We start from the raw sequence: 20,978 nt of genomic DNA on the forward strand, positions 1-20,978 counted from the left end.
GATCAGTAGTTTCAGTATCCTAGTACTGAGACCCTGCCTCGAGTCAAAACACCCTGTTTCCCTTTTGGTAATTTATTTCCTGCAGATAGCGATGGCTTGGTCTGGCTGGGAATAGTTTTCAAATATCAAGAACACATACACTTTCAGAAATCTGCAAATTTGATAGTAGTGCGTGCACCACAATCTGCCTAAGGTAATTGTGAATTACCTTAGGGGTTCTCAAGTAGAGCACCCACCATCATGCTTACCTGTTATGAACTAATTCAGCCATCAGCTTGAGCACAGGTGTGGTACAGGCTGGGTCATGGTACCAGAGCTCAATTGCCCGCTGGAGAATTGGCATGTAGGAGGGGTATCTATAAAGGAGGTGCTAAGGAAGACATTCTTAATCCAGACATCACAGATTTTAGTTTTTCAGTGCCCAACAAACACAAACCCATACTATAGCTCTTTATTTTCCTGTGTGCTTACTAACCTGGGGAATTATTCTATGCGAGCAATGTCTGTCTGCCTGTCTGTCTGTCTGTCTGTCTATCAGTTAGACTTAAGGAATACATTTCAATTCTCAGTGCTTTTATTTTGAAGAACACAGCGTACTCCGTATTTTTATTATACTTTACCACTTCTATGACAGGAGAGCAACTATTTCTTTTGTGCTGGAGAAACCACAGGAGAAACAGGTCCTCAGATTTTGATGACTGATACAAGGTTGTAATTTAAGATTTCTTCCTGGGGTTGGAGAGATGGCTCAGTGGATAACAGCACTGACTACTCTTTCAAAGGACCCTGGTTCAATTCCAGGACCCACATGGCAACTTACAGCTGTTTGTAATGCCAGTTCCAAAGGATCTGGCACCCTCACACAGACATTTAGACAGAACACCAACGCATATAAAAATAAATAAATCTTTAAAAAGAAGGCCTTTTTTCCTAGTTCTACAAGGTTTCTTATAGTCAACTGCATAGAAGAACATGTCTGGCTTTTTTTTCTTTTTCAAGACAGGGTTTCTCCGTGTAGTCATGGCTATCCTAGAACTTGCTGTGTAGTCCAGGCTGGCCTCGCCTCCAGGTTAAGGCTCCTCCCTCCTGTGTCTGACTCCTGAGTGCTGGGATTAAAGGTATGCACTACTTGTGGCTTCTCCACACATAGTAAAATTCATGTGCAGCAGTTCTACACTGGACTTGCTTCCATAGCAATGTTTACCTGGAACCCAGATGAGAAACTGGGAAAGAACTTTACTTATGCACCAATCAGAGGGCAGAGTTGTGTCATGAGCCCATTGTAGTGGGCTCCTAGGAAACAGCAGACCTTTTGGATAACCATCTTCTTGAGCCACCAACCTTCCTTCCCACTCTTATCATATAACCACATCCCAGTTATGGTCTGTGCAACAGTTCCCAGTCTGAGTTAGGATACATCCATTCGAAGAGCATCATGAAACTGGTCTTGGCATTGAAGGCAAAGGCTATCCCTCTCAGGTCTCTCACTAGGCCAACCAGAGTTCTCTGTAGCAGGAGTCAGAAAGAGAAGAAACACCTTAATTATACTCCTCTGGCAGGAATTCCTGGCAACTGAAATCAAACTCTTTTTTATACAGCTCAAAAACACCCTCCTCCCAATATTCTAAATCTATTTCTTAATGCTAAAATGGAATCTTTTCACCTGAAAAATTAGTTTTGGAAACTTGATATGCAGGTTGAAGATTTCTTATAACAAAATTTGAAATCCAATGTTCTCTATAATAGAAAATATTTTTTTAGGTAAGCGGGGCAGGGGCAATCCTGAGGGCCTCACATGTGTGAGAAAAGCACTTTACCTGATTCCACATCCTACATTGCTAAAATCTCAAATTAATTTTCAGTATGCTCAGTAAATGGAAATTCTATGTTATGAACCTGTTCTTATACAGAACCATTGGGCTATGAGACAGCTCAGTGCTCTGATCCCTTCCACCCCTGTACTGCAGAAGAGTAAGAAGATCCTCATGACCAATAATAAAAGCACAGCATTAGCTTCAGGCCCAGTGCCTAAGGAACTTAAGTGTGACTCTGCCAAGGAGAGAAAGGGAGCACACACAGTGCCTTCCCTGTACCCCAGCTATCTAGAGTCAAGACTGACGTGGTAAACCTCAGAACTGCTTACACATTATACTCTCCATTTACACAAGGGGCCTAGTGACTTTCCCATGGTCACGTTGCTTGTCAGAGTAGGACATGGAGCTTCTATCAAGATGCCAGATCTGGTGTCTGTAAGATGGCTCAGTGTGCTTTCTTTGCAAGTTGGTGACCTGAATTTGATCCCTGAACCATCTAAAGGTAGATGGGAACTGACTCCACACAGCTGTGTCCTGCCTTCACATACACTCTGTAGCATACGGCACACACCCACACCTACATACCACATACTCTGTCTCTATTTCTCTCTGGAGCTATTAAATCCAGTAGTTTCTTTCTCAATAGAATTTCTACTTGGGCATCCTGATTAATAAGATAACTATTTTAAAAACCTATTATATAAGCCTGGTAGTAGTGGCTCACACCTTTGATCTTAGATCCTTTGATCTGGAGGCAGAGGCAGGCAAATTTCTGTGAGTTTGAGGCCTGCCTGGTTTACAGGGAAAGCTCCAGGGCAGCCAGGGCTACAGAGAGAAACTTCATCTTGAAAACAAAAACAAAAACAAAACAAAACAAAAAAACCCAAAAAACCAAACAAACCAGAAAATCCAATTCTATTCTATTCTATTCTCTTATTATCAGGATGCCTGGGATTTGAAGGTGCTGACTTGTTTAGCAGAAGCTGCTGTACTATGCTAGGAACAGGAGTCGTCTTTAAGCAAACGGTTCTGAGCTGATACCATGGCTCAACTTTCTAGTCTAAGACACATTCACCTAAAAGACTTAGTACATGGGCCATGAAAGAAATAATGAGTGACCATTGCAGCTCATTGTCAATGTGGTTTCTTTAGGTAGCCTTGTTACTTGCTTTGAATGGAACTAAGATGATGGGAAAGAACTGGCATCCACTGATACTCTTAACTACCTCTCCCTTTGCATGACTCAGGCCCCAACACAAGCATAAAGTTGAGAAAGCTGTACAGAGCGGTACTACCCTGTTGTAAAGTCTCTTAGCTTTCCATCTTTCAAAATTTAAAAAAAATGTTTTTAAACCTTTATTTGTGTGTGTTTGTGTGTGTGCACACACGTGTGCTCACATACATGTTACAGTGCACGTCAGAAGACAACTTGAAGGAGTTGGTCCTCTCCCTCCACTGTGTGGGTAATGGAGATTGAACTCAGGCTGTCAGGACTGGTCGAGTGTCCTACCCACTCAGCTACTGTTCTGTTTCCTAAGAGGCTTTAAAAGATGAACTGTCAGGTAAAACCTCACATTTTTCTCATCAATACCCCTTGGCAATTTGGCGTCTCTCTGCTCAGCCTGCGTGCTCTTAGGACACTGCCACAGTCCTACTCCCAGTGTTAACACCTCAGGTTTTCTGAATTTGATATGGTATCTACAGGTCAGGAATATATGCACAAAGTAAAAACAGAAGAGTAACAATCGAACGACAATTTTGAGAGCCAGAAATCAAGAATGAAAAAACTAACTTAAAACTTGACATACAGAATATGGAAATTGAAAGAATAAGCTCTTTTTTTGTTGTTTTATTGTAGTGCTGGGGTTTGAACCCAGGGGCTTCAAGTGGTTTAGTAAGCAGCATATGACAGAGCCACAATTCCTAGGCTCCTCAAAAGAAACCTTCACAGAAATGAGGAATTACAAAGAACTCAGTGGTAATGAAAATGCCATGTACCAAATTTACGGGTTTTGAAAATGTGTTTTGAGTGAGTGGGGAGGTAGGAAAAATCTGGAAGAAGGGACATTGTGATTAAGATACATTGTGTGAAAAACATTTTTTACAATTAGAAAAGAAAAGGGGCTGGTGAGATGGCTCAGTGGGTAAGAGCACCCGACTGCTCTTCCAAAGGTCCAGAGTTCAAATCCCAGCAACCACATGGTGGCTCACAACCATCGGCAATGAGATCTGGCGCCCTCTTCTGGAGTGTCTGAAGACAGCTACAGTGTACTTACAAAAAAAAAAAAAATCAAAAAAAAAAAAAAAAAAAAAAAAAAAAAGAAAAGAAAAGAAACTCTGTTTCATGACAGTGGGGAAGCGCCCAGCACTGTACATGTGCCACAGTAAAGATGACAGAGTGGACTTTCAATACGCATAGTTTTACAGCTTTACAGTAAGAAAGAGCTGAAAAGAATTGAGTAACTTGAAGAATATCGAAGAATAACATGAAAACAAAGGTAGAAAAACACAGAAAAATAAAGTAAAAAAAGTTTCTTTTTGCTTTTTACAAAGCCTAATAACCCACAGGACTCTTCTAGAAAACAGTGGCATCGCTAGTAAACAGCACTGGAGATTAAAATGGGACACAATTCAAGAGATAGCAGTGATTCAAAAGACAGGAAAAATCTCCAGGCACGGATTAAGATCCACTTTAATATAAAGAGAAGACTTTAATTTAAAATCTCAAGGGCATAAGCGAGTCAGATGTCAAACAGGGGGTAATTTGTGGATAAGGTGCACCCTTTTGGTGGCTACCTAATCCCTGATTTACCAGGGACTGCCTTCAGCCAGAGGCCACCTGGTTCACAGGTGGAGGACTCACTCACCTTTGCCTCCTGTTCATTGAAGCTGTTAGTGCTGAACATCTGGGCCACTGCCTCAAACGCTGCTGTTAGAGGAAGCATGAATTGTTCATACTGATCTTCATCCTCTCCTGCAAAGGAAACAGCCCTGAGGGTGACTCTGATGCCAACAAGTCCAAGCTGTGAATGCTTGAAAAATAAGTTGGGCAAAAAAAGAGGAGGTCTCAAGGTAACCCAAAGGTTCCCTTAACTATCCCACCAGGTGACAGCAGTAATTCAAGTCAAACGTTAGCTGAAACATGCATGTGCGCAGGCGCTGTCTGCTGTCTGCCCAAGACTGCTGTGCTAGAATGAGTGAGGTGCTTCTGGAAGCTTTATCCACACGCACTTTTCTTATTTTTCATAAACCTAGAAGGTGTCCTGTCATTTTAGTAGGATTAAATGAAAACAACTCACAGTCACAATGACAGGCACCACTGAGCAACAACGATTAGTTGAAGCCCCAGTGCTACTTAGGTGACTATCCTTCCCTGTTCATCTGCACTGGAGACCCACATAACCAAACCGCCGTTGGCAGGGTGGGTCAAGTGGGTTGCTCATCAGTGTGGGGTAGAGGTGGTTCTGGATGGTAAGAATCTCTTACATTTTTGGTTGTGAGCCTAGCCTTTAACGGCTGAGCCACCTCTCCAGCTCTGATAAGAATCTAAAGAATTCTCTTATTTTATAGACACTGTAGTCAAAGACAGAATTTTATATTTGAAAAATTGTTTTAGACAAGAATCTCACTATATTTCTCTGGTTGGTCTCAAAACCACTAAACAATGGAATAACAGTTTCACACTACTGTATTCAGCTTGAAGAGAATTTAAAAGATAGCATATCAAGATGAAAACTTGGTTGCAAATTGTTACCCCATTCCAGTAGAGGAAGCATGGCAGTTTAATGTGTTCTTTCTGAAAAGAAGGGGTTATTCAGATGTTTTTGGTCACTGTTGAAACAATCGAGAAGACTTGTCCCATTTCTACTCTCTGTTCTCAGATAAAAATTTAGTACAGGGCCAGATTACTTCTTGAGCCTCTAGGGTTTATTGCAGTACCTAAATCCACCATGAGGAGACGCCCAAGTGCTGTGTAGAAGGTAGTCCGACACCGCATGTCTGTCAGGTTGGACTGATTGTTAATACCCAAAAATGAAAAGTGCTCGCTCTATTAAAAAAAAAAAAAGAAAACAAGTTAAAAAGGTAAAAACAAGGGTTAAGAGGTAGAAGGCAAGTCAGTAATTTCAGAATTACTGAGCCCTTGCACACTATGGTCATTCTTAAAGGATACAAGGATGCTTCTCTCTTTAAAGTTATTGTTGCTGTTATTACTGGTTTATCCCAAGTATATACAGCAGTAGGTGACTTTAATACAGGTCAGGCCTGCATCCTGACCCCCAAAACAGTTCTGTGATGGGAGTGTAATCTGGCAGAGATGCAGGACCCAGGATGCAGGACTCAACTGAAATACTTGCTTAGCAGTGCTGAGGAAGTGTATGAGGGTGGCTGGAGAACGGACAGGGACGGAGGCTGGGATCACTCACCGTGTGATTGTTCAGCATGAACTGTACAGCGCTAAGCTTCACTAACTTCCTTACGCTACTGTATGTAAAGACAAAGGGTCACAGTCAAGGAAAGTGCAGCACAAACTAAGCAATGGTCCAGCGTGAGGATGCTTTCCCCAAATATCTTATTTTCTCAGCCATATGAGCACAGTACTGCCAAATAAGAAGTGTTTGTTAGTATTTAATTAATACGAGAACACCTATACCAAACTGCTACTTTTAAGAAAATCAGTACCACAGAAACTTCTTAGAACCAGATTATCGTACAGGAGCTCCTTCTGGCAGGGATTTCAAGAGGGACTTTATGCCTTAAAGCCCTGCCTGGGTATCCACTGTGCATTGTGAATAGCCTCCTCTCTCACTCTGAAAACGTACTAGCTATAAACAGTCTTTTGAAGAAGTGAGGAAAAGTTGCTTACGGAATTGTACAGTAGTTCCTGTACTTGCTGGCTCCCGACTGTGGAGGGATCCAAACTTTACAGTAGACATTGTTTAAATCCAGGCTAGCAAGCCACTACTTCTGTGAGAGCCTGGTGCCAGGATGCTTACACTGAACAGTCATGAGGCTTTCCCCCAGTATGGATGCTAAAAGCTTAGTTAGAGAACATACCAGAGAGCTGTACTCTGGGTGTCTAGTATTTATTTATAAATCTTAGGACCAGTCAGTGATAAATCTGTAGTCAACTATTATATTGTGTGGCGCCTCACTTTTAGGGACTTGGACTTATTCCAGATTCTGTGTACATATTGCCTTGGGTGCCAGGAAAACAGAAGACACCCAAGTACAAGCAGGAAACCATGCACATTTCTGTGTCGCCCAGAGTCTAGTTTAAAGGATATCCGATGGAGAGGTCATTGAGGAGCTGCAGTGTCTTGGAGGTGATTGGCTCACAACGACCCCAGTACTTCAAGTTGGTGATGCTGAAGGACAAAAAGAAAAAAGAAGCAAGAGAGACTTTGGATGTGTTTGATTCCCTCGAGGAGAAAGAAGAAACTCATCAGTCAAGTCACCACACATCTGCATCACCAATTCACAGACATCACGACCACAGGAAAAAAAAAAAGGGTATAAAATCTCTGTACTTACATTTGGTTGACTAGAAAAATTATCCTTCAGATAATCTTCACTACTTGGTTCCAAAGCTACACTGGCCCATACCCAGGCCCTTGGAATTCTGGGGCACTCCAGGGCTGATTTCTGCAGCAAGGGTAAGAGATTTCTGCGGCAGTGATAACATGCAGACGTATGCAACTCTGCACCTGCACCATCCACTGTCAGCTGCAGAACTCTAGTAGCCCTTGCTTCTGGGTTCTTGGCTGGCAGAGTCCTTTAGACCCCCTTTGCTTTTCTGTTTTAAATTATTAACCAGCTCATGGATATCAGTATTTAGGCTGGGACAGTTGCAAGGAAGCAAAATGGTACTTTGCACACAGCCCTGGGTTATTAATATTTGACTCCTAGTGTATACTTTGATAAATTGAGCTCCTTAAGAGGAAAATGTAACCAAGGGACATAACTTAAAAACAACAAAAACAAAAACAGAAAAAGGGCCAATTAGGAGCACTGACTTTGGAGACATTCAAATAGCAGGAGCAAATTTTGGAGACTCAAGACTCCTGAAGGAAATGATGTTTCCTGAAAACAGTACGCCCATGTGAGAGTGAGGCTTTCCCCATGGGCATGGGGCAGGCATTCCTTATGGAAATCAGCACCAGAAAACAAATGCTTACTCTGGGCTTCCCAGACAGCTCAGTGGTGGAGAGTGAAAGGACGAACACCAACCACCAGGGAGCAGCTCCATTTTGTTAGTGCCGTGACAGGATTTGAACTATGATTCCAGAGGCTAAAGAGAAGATTCGGCAAAATTCTACACAAGCCTGGAATGCTCTGGGGCCGGGCCATATCTAAGCACAGCGTGTCACACACTCAAATGCACAATTCTCTGACGCAAACGATCAAGGCTGGAATAGTAGGCAGTAGCAGCGCAGTGCCTGGGTCACTGCTCAGCTGCACAGGACAGCAGGGGCCCTTGCTGACGGTGAGCCGCAACACTTACACTTTTCCTATGAAGACACTCAGCACCATCGTCTCGTCATTCAATCCCAGAACTTCTGAGAGTCGGCGGTACAGCTGGTATCACGCAAAGTAAGAGAAAATAATCAGATGACAGAGATCAGAACTATTATAAACCCATGCTCTCTAAAATATGCCCACACTCAGGGTGTAAGATGTCAGGCAGTCCTGGGAAGCATGTACTGAAGGGACAGGCTAGGTCCAGTGTTCTAAATTCTAGATGGAGGCAGTGTTTTCTGATTGGTCCCCTTCAATCCTGAAATTCTCCTAACACTGCCAAAACCACCGGCTGTTCCCTACATCAATTCATGTATGGAGACTAAGAACTGCCAATTTGGGGAAGTACAACAGATGTTTCGACTGGCCATTTGTTAAGCATATGGAGCACTAGAGAAACAGGCCCAATGTATTGATTATTCTGAAAACATTTGGACTACCCAGTACTGGAAATCTGGACCCTGACTGTAACTGTGATCAACTGTTCCCCTCCATCAGCAACTCCACATCTGAGAAGGGAGAAACAGAGCTGTGAGTCTGTTACCTTTGAGGATTTCTGCACCTGGTCCCCAATGTAGATCTTACGAAACTGCTCAAAAAAACTCAGCATGGCCAATTCGAGCTTCTCATTACCAGCCTGAGCCAAGCGGGAATCTGTCAGGTTCATAAGCTGGAGCACCCTGGAAAAAGAGGAGCAATGACTCTCTCAAAAGCACTATAAACAATGTAAGCTAGCTCAAAATCATCAAACACTTTGGAAATTGTCTTTTCTGCAGGCACTAAATGTTGGTGAGGAATCTAAGTCTCTACTTAAACAAAAATATTAAAGTCATCATCTTTTTCTGGAATTTCCATGAGACTGTGGATGGAACAATCTTCTGCATTCAAATTCATCTATACAGATGACGGGATTGGACTAGCCCACTGCTTCTTAATCTTCCTTTCTCACGGAGCCTTGAAGGAAGGGAGACACATGGCAGAGAGATCATGGGCAGTAATTACTTCCAAGGATGAACAGTAGATATACTACCTGTGACTTCACTCTTTTCTCTGTACCAATCTTTGCCAACAAGTAGAGTAAGTAAGCATGGCATTTTTATAGGTGAATTAATTGGCATTTTACAGAATGAAGATAGCAACCATTTGTGACCGATGAGTAAATACCAGATTCACTTACTGTGCTGCAAACCCAAGGGGACAGCCTACAAGACACTGTCTAAACTGTATTTAGTATGATACATATGTGGTATCAGAAAGACACCCTGATTCTACTCTTAGGGCATCTTTGTTCACTACCTTTAGGAATTACTAGCGGGACAATACCATGTACATTTTTGCCACAGAAAAGGCAAAAGAACATCTAATAAACAACATGGGGTAGAAAGACACAAATGGGAATTTTTCAGAAGACTCAGATTTACAGACTGAGTGTCTAGGGACCAATACTATGTAAGACACAGGTTCCTGGGTGTCCTCCCTAGGAAGGATATCTGAAAAGCTCACAATGTTTAAAGGTGGCATCTCTCTGCAGGGCTCCATAATCATTTTAAAGCATACACCAACATTCTGGCCCCTTCCTCTTGCACTCTTACAGTAATGTACAGTAGCTTTCTAGAAGCTGTAGGGTATGTGGTATTACCACAGACTGATGCAGAGAGATTCCTGGTATCCTCTACATGACAGAGGTTTGAAAACTGTTGACTATTTTTTCTCATAAACACCTTTCTTGTTTATTCATTTATTTGTTTCTGAGATTGAATCTAGAGCCTTCATTCAGTATGCTAGGCATATGCGTTCATGCTATGTTCATGCTATGAACCTGTATCCTCAGCCCCTGTTTTCACTTGAGACAGATTCTTCTGTTTCAGCCTTTTCTGAGTAGCTAGAATCACAGCCGATGCCACCACACTGGTCTTACAAGTATTTGTGTTTGCATGTAATGGGCTTATTACCATAGTAAAATGACTTACTTTTATTTATTTATTTTGAGACAAGACTTCATTATATAGGCTTGGGTAGCCTAGAGCTCAATATGTAGACTGGCCTGGCCTTGAAGTCAGAGATCTACTTATTCTTCTTCCCCCCTTTAACTTAGAAAACTTTTCAGTTGATTTTAACACTCACTTAGTGGATTAAAAAAAAAAAAAAAGATTTATTTATTTATTTTATGTGAGTACACTGTAGCTGTCCGCAGATACTCCGGAAGAGGGCGTTAGATCTTGTTACGGATGGTTGTGAGTCACCATGTGGTTGCTGGGATCTGAACTCAGGACCTTTGGAAGAGCAGTCAGTGCTCTTAACCACTGAGCCATCTCACCAGGCCCCCCCCCCCCATTTTTTTTAATAAAGGAGAACTACAGATACAAAATAATGGGCAATCCTGTGGGTCAACAAGGGTATGGCTACAGGAGTGCTGCCATTTAACTTTTGATGAGACCAAGGAACCAGTTTCCTCTTAGACGAGTCAGCACTACAAATACAGCCCACACTCTCTAACCCCTAGACACTACCCCTGAACAGATCAATGGTTATCCTCAGTTTTCCTAATTCTAGACAACATTTCCATGCCGATCACTGCTAAAATGTTTTCAGTACAAGTCACAGGCAGAGTTCTTACTGCATGCACAAAAGAAAGCTAGCTAGAGCAGCAGCAGGTCTCCGTCCTCATGGGCATTCAGCTGCTGAAGGAGACCTGTGGAGTTGATGGCAAGTGTAAGTAGGGCCCTAACGGGTACTCAGCAGTTAGGGGGAATGAAATGCTTCCACAGGGCAGGCACACTTACCGACAGACAAGCTCACCATCCATTGCATCTTGCTCATCAGTGCTGGCAAAAGAAACTCGGCCACCAATCACAGCTCCAATGATATAGACTAGCCACGTCAGTCGTCCTGGAGTAGGACAAAGACTCTTTAGTGACTACCTTCTTGCCACTGTTCTAAGACACTTCTTACTAGAGGGCTTCTTAATCTCAGAATCCTCTAGTAAATCTTACTTTTCTGATAGAAGATGGCTACCATTTTACTCTGGTAAGGTTGATAGCCAGAGGAAAGTGATCAGATAATCAATATTCCTACATCATACAAGCAATATTTTAGGAATGTAATATTCCTTAACTATTCGGCCCTAGTCCTTGGCGGCACTTGTTCATTTGTTCATTAATTCATTTATTCACTCTGTGCATGGATGTGATAGAAGGTAGTAATTTTTTTTTTTGGTAGGGGAGCAAAGGGAGGCAGAGAAAGGCAAAGGGGACTGACAGTCTCTGTGCTCACTGCACTCACCCTCCTGCACTGCAATGTCCATTGGGCTGGCACTGGCACTCTGCAGCAGTTCTTGGTAGGACTGGGCTGACTGGTCAAATAGCTGCACAAGGAGCGCGCATGTCTTCTCATACTCACAACGCCCGATGGTGGACAGCTGGTCCAGCTGTTGCTGGACCAGACCTGTATCTTCCAAGGGATCTTCCAGGCCATCCCTACTCCCAAGAAAGAAGGCAGTTCTCTTTAATTCAGTGATACAGCAGCTCTTTCTTCTTAACGATAGAAGAGCAACATTAATTTTACCCAAGGAAGGATATTTTAAAAGTTTACGACAGATGTCTTGATCCCAGCATCAGATAGTTTATTGACCTTGAATCTTCCCAATTCCTTAGTATTTGTCTAATATTGAACCTGGCAGTCTTATGCTTCTAACCCTTCTTGTGTTTTCCTTTTATTTAATTAAAAAAATTTTTTTCCCTCTGAGACAGGGTTTCTCTGTGTAGCCCTGGCTGTCCTTGATCTGGAGATTCACCTGCCTCTATCTCCTGGGTGCTGGGATTAAAGGTGTGTACCACTATAACCCAGATTATTTAAAATTCTTTAAAAAGTTACATTTTGAACTATTACTCTGTATGCATGCATGCTAAAGTGTGCACATGTAGATCAGAGGACAATCTAAAGGAACTAGTTCTTTCCTTTTACCAAGTGGGCCCTGGAAATCAATGGTTGTCAGTCAGGGTCAGAGGCCAGCACATTTTTTTCTCACTGAGTCATTTTGAAGGCCCAGAAAGGGTAACTTCTTTTCCCTTCCTTTTTTTTTTTTTTAATAATTTGTTTTTGTGGTGCTGGGATTGAACTTGGTGCATGTCAGGCAAGTACTATATTGCTGAACTACCCTAGGCCCCCCAGCCAATCTTTCTGATTACTTTGGAGACTCTAAACACATATTCCCATAATTGAAGTTATTGTGGTCGAATGAGTTTAGGGAATTCAAAAACTTTCATGAGGAAGGCCCTATGTTTTTCCCGGCAATGCAAAAATTTAGATGAACCCCCTATCTTATCAAACCCAACCTTGCTATACAAAAAAACCCCACATAACTGTAAGAATAATCATACTAAGTACAATTTAAATATTTTTTTTACAAAGCTTATTAAATAGGCTGGGTGCATACCCAATTCTGCCATGTATACTTTGCTACCAAACTGGTAGTTTAGCTTCTCACCTCTGGTTTCTGAATTGTGGCTCTGTACCAGGTCTTGCCTTATCTACTATTCTTCAGAGATTTTAGAACACTCTGTCCTATGGTGAGATCTCTACTGTTCTACAGTAGCATGGCAATGCCAGCAACAGCAGCAGCCTTTCCACATGCTACATACAGTGCTAACTTGTATGAATTCTCATAAGATCACAAGATAGTCTTATTACTGCTTGTTGTTTATAAAAAAAGGAAATGCAGGAACATGCCCAAGCATATATAGCTATTAAAACTGGCTTACTGGGTCTAGAATATCTGCACATTTCTCCACCCCCAGCATTGCCTCACGGAAGACAAATGATTGGATGAAGGCTTTCCAGTGAACTTCATGAATGCCCCTATTTTGAAATGACTCAAGTCATAAACAGTTAAGACCACAAACGTGGGCCTGAAGATGACTCAGCAGATAAAGGCACTTGATGTCAAGCCTGATGGTGTGAGTTCGGCCCTTGGGACTACATGGTTGAAGAAGAAACAAATAGACACACAGACACAGAAATGTACACCAACCATAGACTAAAGACAACTGAATGTCCTTGACTCTGAGCAAATAAAGGATAAAATCCAAACAACCCCCAAAACCACAAACAAAAATGCCAATAATAAAATATCACAAACAAACCTAAACATTGTAGACCCAGATCCAAGTATATTATGAGAAATGCAATCAACACAGATATGAGAAAGGTCCCTAAAGAAAGGCGATTTGATTTAATATAAGACATGCCTTAAAATGCCTGATAATTTTCTTTTTTTAAAAGATGTATGTATGTATGTATGTATGTATATGAGTACACTGCCACTCTTCTAAATCACACCAGAAGAGGGCATCAGATCCCATTACAGATGGTTGTGAGCCACCATGTGGTTGCTGGGAATTGAACTCAGGACCTCTGGAAGAGTAGTCAGTGCTCTTAACCACTGAGCCATCTCTCCAGCCAATTTTCTTTTTAAAAATAATTTAATTATCTTTATTTTATGGGCATTGGTGTTTTGCCTGCATCTATGTCAATGTGAGGGTGTTAGATCCCTAGGAACTGGAATTACAGACAGTTGTGAGCTGCTACATGGGTGCTGGGTATTGAACCTGGGTTCTTTTGGAAGAACAGCCAGTGCTCTTAACTGCTGAGCCTTCTCTCTAGCCACTGTCAGACATTTCTTTATTTTATGGGTTTCTGGTTCAGTTAGTAGTCAAAGTAGATGAGAACTTTTATGCTAACATGACAAACCAATGATAAGCTTGCTAGAATTACATCTTCTTGCAAGCTCTGAAATTAAGAGTCAGTTATGACTTGACCTTGTCATCTCCTTTTACTACTTATTTCTTTAGGAAGACTCACTAAATTCCATACTTAGGCATTCTATCTTTTACTTCCTGGGTCCAATAAACAGTTCTCACATTTAAAAAATATCAGTAGAAGGGCAAGCACATGCAGTATGTTTGTATACATACAGCTGTGGATGTTGATACAAAAGGACATGAACAAGGTATTAGAGGGAAAGACAAAGACAGATGGCCACAAACATAGTGCGAATGCACGGCTCCCTTTGCTCACATTTGGGCCCTGCTTTCTAGTAAATCTGACACAAGTCTGTTGGTAAGGGAATGTGGTGGTAGTACGTTTCCTTACCTCAGAATGATGTGCACAGATTCCAAGCGGGATGTGATATAGGCTTTGGTAACCTCAGGAGTATATGTTTCCAGCATATGGGGCTCTGTGGCTTTGACATATGGTACAGAGGCTGCCAGCCGCTGCCATAGGCTCAGGAGATAGTGCACACTATTTGGGGCAAATTCCCAGTGCTAAGACCAACAAAAGAACACAGGCATATTTTTCATTTCTGTACACAAAATCCCAGGCCATCTGACACAAAAATAACAAAGTAAGTTTTATTTACTCACATCTGTGAGTAAAGGGCTCACACCTGCGTATGCTAACTCATTTAAAGCAGATACTAGCTGTGGTGGTTTAATAAACATCCTCCCTGAGTCTGGGCATTTAAACGCTTGGTCGGTCACCAGTTGGTAATGCTGTTTGGAAAGGTTTAGGTAAAGTCTTGTTGGAGGGAGTCTGTTACAGAAGCAGGGTTTTCAGAGTTCATAGCTTTGTCCAAGTTCACTCTCAGCTTCCTGATCCTGCCACCGTGCTTGTCCCTTGCTGCTTGCCTCTACCACCATGGACTCTTTTGATTGATTGGTTTCTTTTAAGACAGAGTCTCAATATCTAGCTCTGTATGACCTGGAACGCACTACATAGATGAAACTCACCGGGATTCACCTGCCTCTGTCTCCTGGGTGCTGGGATTAAAGACAAGTACCACATAATAGACTCAGCCCTCTGGAACCACAAACCAAGCAAACTCTCTGTTCTATAAGTTGCTTTTAGTTATGGTATTTCATTACGCCAGCAAAAAAGGAATGAATACACTAGTATTTCAGATCCAAGAGTTTAATGAGATAGAAGGTGCTTTGGTGCTGGCTATATAAATCCAGGTGACAAGGAAAGATGCATGAAAGTGGGTCCAAGACATCAGAATGCAGGAAAATTGCTGGTCAGTTTCTAAGAAATTATGAGACGGCAAGGTCCCACTCTGAAACTAGTGAGCCAGAAATCACAGGGATGAGACTCAAGCTCTCAGATGAATGCTGTACAATATAAATCACACAGCAAGAGACCCTCAATGTGCTGCTACATAAAGACTGGGGGGGGGGGGACGACGCCGGGAGGCACACCCCTATTTTCTCTTATTCTTCAGTCTAGGTCCCTGTTCTATCTTCTGCTTTTCAGAGAGATAATAAAGACTTCTCTTAGTACTGGATATAACCTAGGGCTTTAAGTATGGTAGGTAAGCACTCTACTACTGAGTTATGTCCTTAGCCCTTCTCAATTTTAAATATTGTCCTTATAATTTCTACACGTTCCTTTAATCAAAGTTGCTGAACTGCATTTCTTGTGCTGCTAGCTAGGATCAAATGCAGTCTCACAAATATGAGATAAGTGTTTTACCACTGAATTCTAACTCTACCCTTTCCTTCCCTCATAAATGTAAACAGTCTATGATAGTAACTACTTTGCAGGGAATGCTGTATGCTATAGATAGATAGATTCTTTTTTCTTCCTGTGATTCTGAAGACTGAAATCAGAACTCACACATACTAGGGATGTGTTCAGTACTAAGCTATACTCCAACTTCAATAATGTTTTTATAGGGTTAAAATTAGTATGGAAGAGAAGAGATCCCAATAATTAAACAGAAAGACACAGTGATCAGAGACAAACCTGTAGGCTGGTCACTGTGAAGTTGGCTATCAATCGGATAACATCAGGGTAGTTTTCCACTTTTACCAGTTCTCCCAGTTGGTAGTTACTCTTTAACCGAGCCAGTAGTCTGCAGAACTCATGGTAATTGTTTGGGTCTGATAAACTCTGGCAATGGCATAGGAAGAAAATGGAACATGTTAACACAACACTACAAGAATGACATGTGCTTGGCCTGGCAAGGGGAAGGGCAAGAATCTATTTTTCAGCTTCTGGGATGCAAATAATCATGATTCAGAACAACACAGTTACAGAAGGCTTGGAAACAAGTAAAACACTCCTTTTAAATGGTTTGATCACATTTATTATCCCATCAACTCAAAACATGTACCCATGAGACAGGACCATTAGCCTCAAGTGGCCGAGGGATCATACTTCTTGCCTAATGATGTAAAGGTGATTAATGGCAGAAATGGGCATCATCTCAGATATATTTGTTTCTTATAGATCAAAGGGAAGCTAGTTAATTTCATTTCTTTTTTTTTTTTTAAATTTATTTATTATTATATGTAAGTACACTGTCGCTGTCTTCAGACACTCCAGAAGAGGGCGCCAGATCTCGTTACGGATGGTTGTGAGCCACCATGTGGTTGCTGGGATTTGAACTCTGGACCTTCGGAAGAGCAGTCGGGTGCTCTTACCCACTGAGCCATCTCACCAGCCCGTTAATTTCATTTCTATGTACGTCGAAATGATCGGTAAGTGAAGCACCTTAGTTTTTTATCAACAAAAGCTGAACAAGTGTTTCACACTGTATCTTAGATGTTTATTATATACTAGTATATAATTATATCCAGTACTATAAAAAATGTAAATTAATAGTATATTTGTATTTCCTTATGAATAAATATTATTCTCTCCTAGTGATCAGGACAGAAACTTTGTTTTATTCCCTTATACAACCCTGGCACATGGTAAATCTTAATACAGTTTGCTGAATGAATAAAGGCACTTTTAAAGAGAGGGACAAAACCCACTGACATAGAATTTTTTCTTTTCCAACTATAGAGGATATTGGAAGAAAGTGGTATTTAAAGGAAAAAAAGCCATCAAATTCTGGAATGTATTTTTAGAAAAAAAGTATGTCCCTTCCAAACTAAAGAAAGTCTTGCATGTTAGGTCACTCATATCAACGGTAAACTGAGAAACACAGCAACTGAGAAACAAAACCAACCTTTAGATTCTTAATTTCTTGAGAGAAATGATCCCCCCCACCCCCCAATTCTTGGCTCCATCTTTGCTGGCTTGTATCTGATGACCTCTCCTGAATAGCTCAAGCTCCTCTCTAGAGCACGTCCTTACCACAACTACCCACTTGTCTTCCATTTGTAGCCTTAATGAACTTCATTCATTCAGACTTCTACAGCCAGCCATACACTAATTCAGTATATAGATTCTCAGAAATCTTACCTGTGGATTTTCCAGTATTCGTTTAACACCATCAACAAGATGAGAGAGAAACTTGGCCCTCTCAGCATTGTTAAATAGGGATCTCCGGACTGAGGCAATCTGTACTAAGCAGGACAATACCTGCAAGCAAAGCGCAGCACACACACTCAGTAAGACTGACAGCTATGGCCTCTGTAATACTCATTAGCTTTATCAAAGAAAGAAGCATCCCACCCAAGTTCATCACAGCAACGTCCCATGGCTGCACTGAGCTTGGAAAATCCCCTTAGACAGTATTTCTGACTACTCCAATCACTTCTTTGATCCTTCTTCATATATACTTAAGCCTTAAAATGCTAAGCAACTTAGTTTCAATAAAGCTTGAGGTTTAGATTTTTTGTTTTAATAAAATCAAATTCTGCTTACAGAACTGATAAAATAATCAGGCCAAATTCATGTCCTGAAAAAGTGTTTTCTTCCCTTTCCCACTGCACTAGCTCTTTGCTGCTTGTCCTTCCAGATCTAGGTTCAGGTCTTATAATCCATTCCCAGGAAGGTGGAGATTTGTCGGCAGCAGCACAGCTGTTGCTCTTGCTGTGGCCTGGCTTCAGATATAGGGAAGCACTAGGAAGTTAGAAGGCACAGAGACAGGGTGCTCTCCTTCCACTCCCACTGCACCACAACAGGTAGTTCCTTTGTAAACTGCCATAGCTTTTGCTGTAATGCTGTCTCCTAGCATACAGGCTGAGCTCTCCTAGGCCTCTACTCTCACCAGCCCCAAAGGGCATGTGTCATCTGCTTTGCTGGGTCACCGTGACTTGCCTCATTGTAAAAAGTCTGTTTTCACTGACTGTTCCTCCTGACCGTGCTGTATCTTCCTGAAGTGATTTACATTCATTACTTTACTGTGTTCCTATGTATATTTCATGTTCAACAGTATTTAAGTCCACAAATCCCTGGACCTACTAGGTTTTAGAACTTGAATGACCTTCCAACTTAAGGTTAAGCTACTGCTTTAAAGAACAGACATACCATTCCTGACAGCATCTCAATGCTTTTTGGGAGAAAGGCACATTGGTCTTCCATTTTATCACTTATCACTATGTAACTTTGGCCCCAAGGACTTTTTCTTCTTCTTTCCCTCAAACTTGTTATGAGGGAGAAAGGATGACTTTGAGTTTCCAAGACAGTGGCCTCTATTCCCCATGTGCTGGGATTACAGCAACCCCTGAAGGATTGTAAAAACACCTCAGGCCAGTCTCAAAGTTTAGCTAGACTCAAATGAATCGTCACACACTAGCCTGTGACAAACACTAGGTTTATACACAAGATGGGGCACAAAGAGCTGAAAGCCATAAACTGAGCAGAGAAAGAAGAATAAATAAGAACAATGAAGACTCTGCTACTAGAACCTTCAGGACAGCTGCAGCATCACCGGGGTAACTAATCCTAGTGCGTTGTTTCTTTCCCTTTAAAGCAGGTTTTCCTACGTAGCCCTGGCTGTTCTTAAGCTTGCTATACAGACAAAGCTATCTTGGAACAGAGATCGTTCTACCATCTGGCTCACTTCTATGATTTTGGAAACAAAATAGACCCACCATTTGTGCACCGACACTACCTTCTAGAAACAGGCTTGCTTTACAAACTGTGGTTCCGACTTACCAAAGGTGAGAACGAGGGAGGAATGGAATGATACAGGTCAAAAAACAGCTGCAGAGTCGAAGAATCTAAGAATGCTAGGAGACAAGAAGACAAAGCACATGCCTTTACTATGCCTGCACAGCGACATGCATTTTTCTCTGTGGTATATATTAGGGGCCATATTCTTCTGATTATCTGCAAAGAAGTATCATTTTCTCAGAAAGTGATAAACTAGCAGAGATCGTTTTCTTCTTTTTTCCTCTAGGTTAAAAAAAAAGTACCAATTTAAAGTTCTCTACGAAGTGTTTGTCTTTCTGATTCTCAAGGGGCTTTAGATAATCTTAAACCCCCTTTCCACATGTTTGTCCTTAGGAAAAAACACAAGCTGAAATTCTTTTGTTCATTTTTTGTTTTTCTAAGACAGAGACTTGCCATGCATTCTGGCCTTGAACCTGGGATCCTCCTGTATCAGCTGGAACCACAGGTAAGTGACACTGCATGAAATGGTGGCTAGAGAGATGGCTAACCAGTTAAAAGCACTTGATACTCCTCCATAGGACCTGGGATCAGCTCCTAGCATCCACATGGTGGCTCACAATTGTCTATAACCCCAGTTCCTGAAGATCTAATATCCTCTTTTGGCCTCTAAGGTACCAGGCACACAAGTGGTACACAGATATAGATGTAAGTAAAATACCCATACTCATAAAATTAAAAAACAAACAAACCCACCCACCCCTGAAATGTCTGGGCAGAGGAGTTATTCAGTAATTTTAAGTTCTCCGTGAATTTACTACTCCATTAACCCTTAGCATGTTGTAAACAAACGCATGAAAACATGAAATTTTGTTCAAAGTAAATAATGAATTACAATGCTTCTCTGGATTATCCTACAGACACAGGGCAGACAGATTTTGACTTAGGTTGGAGCTCTCTGTTACCTGATCTCCAGTTGGTGGGGATCTGAACTGTACACAGGTCGTCTGAGGACTCATCAGTAGATGTGCCGATAAAATCAAAGTTCAGACAGTTGTGGGTGAGTTTGAGCAGTTGCATTAGCAAGCCATGCTGACTTTCATCATTCAAGTTCAGATTCTTTCCTGATGCCTGGAAAAATTGTCACATAATGAGCTTCAAATAATTCTCTCTTCCTAGGTTCAGAAGTAGGCTACTAAGCCGGAAAAGGAGAATTGTACTTGAACATAGTAAAATGTTTTTACTCCAGAAAGATGCTGCACTTCTTTTGTTTTGTTTTTCAAGACAGGGTTTCTCTGTGTAGCCCTGGATGTCTTAGAACTCATTCTGTAGTCCAGGCTAGCCTCAAACTCAAGAGGTCGACCTGCCTCTGCCTCCCAAGTGCTGGGATCAAAGGCAGCATGTACCACCACTGCCCAACTGATGCTACACTTTTATAACACAATGTTATTGTGAAAACTCTACTCTCTCTTTTAGTATTAACATGCATGTAAAACTATTAAGCTGATATTTAGAGAAATTCCCTGCTTAACACTTAATTCTTCATATGTTGTAGTCATAATGACTACTGGGAATCATAAACAATATGGGATGTGGCAGTTAGATGTTTCATCTTAGTAATTTCAATCCTAGTTGAAATCAAACTATGGACAGACTTCAAAGTAAGCTTTATAATTTCCTTCCTCTTTGTAAAACCATCATTACCAAAATATTTTTCTTTCTTTCTTTCTTTCTTTCTTTCTTTCTTTCTTTCTTTCTTTCTTTCTCTCTTTCTTTCTCTCTCTCTCTCTCTCTCTCTCTCTC

The 20,978-nt window shown here is 41.4% G+C and overlaps 1 protein-coding gene across 2 annotated transcripts in view; it reads right to left on the bottom strand.

Annotated features, from left to right (window-relative positions):
• Positions 1-20,978, bottom strand: part of Xpo7 (exportin 7) — a 92,838-nt gene that overhangs the window by 11,016 nt on the left and 60,844 nt on the right. For both annotated transcript variants that reach the window (XM_021181421.2, XM_029468780.1), the window contains exons 7-21: positions 20,141-20,306; positions 19,221-19,294; positions 17,580-17,699; positions 16,131-16,277; positions 14,481-14,653; positions 11,613-11,806; positions 11,114-11,219; positions 8,875-9,010; positions 8,317-8,390; positions 7,100-7,180; positions 6,239-6,302; positions 5,754-5,862; positions 4,682-4,788; positions 1,418-1,506; positions 249-356 (exon numbers count right to left, since the gene is read on the bottom strand). In XM_021181421.2, the coding sequence (XP_021037080.1) occupies positions 249-356; positions 1,418-1,506; positions 4,682-4,788; positions 5,754-5,862; positions 6,239-6,302; positions 7,100-7,180; positions 8,317-8,390; positions 8,875-9,010; positions 11,114-11,219; positions 11,613-11,806; positions 14,481-14,653; positions 16,131-16,277; positions 17,580-17,699; positions 19,221-19,294; positions 20,141-20,306 (1,748 nt within the window). The remainder of the gene's footprint in view (positions 1-248; positions 357-1,417; positions 1,507-4,681; positions 4,789-5,753; positions 5,863-6,238; positions 6,303-7,099; positions 7,181-8,316; positions 8,391-8,874; positions 9,011-11,113; positions 11,220-11,612; positions 11,807-14,480; positions 14,654-16,130; positions 16,278-17,579; positions 17,700-19,220; positions 19,295-20,140; positions 20,307-20,978) is intronic.

This window comes from Mus caroli, chromosome 14, assembly GCF_900094665.2.
Source record: "Mus caroli chromosome 14, CAROLI_EIJ_v1.1, whole genome shotgun sequence".
NCBI lineage: Eukaryota > Metazoa > Chordata > Mammalia > Rodentia > Muridae > Mus > Mus caroli.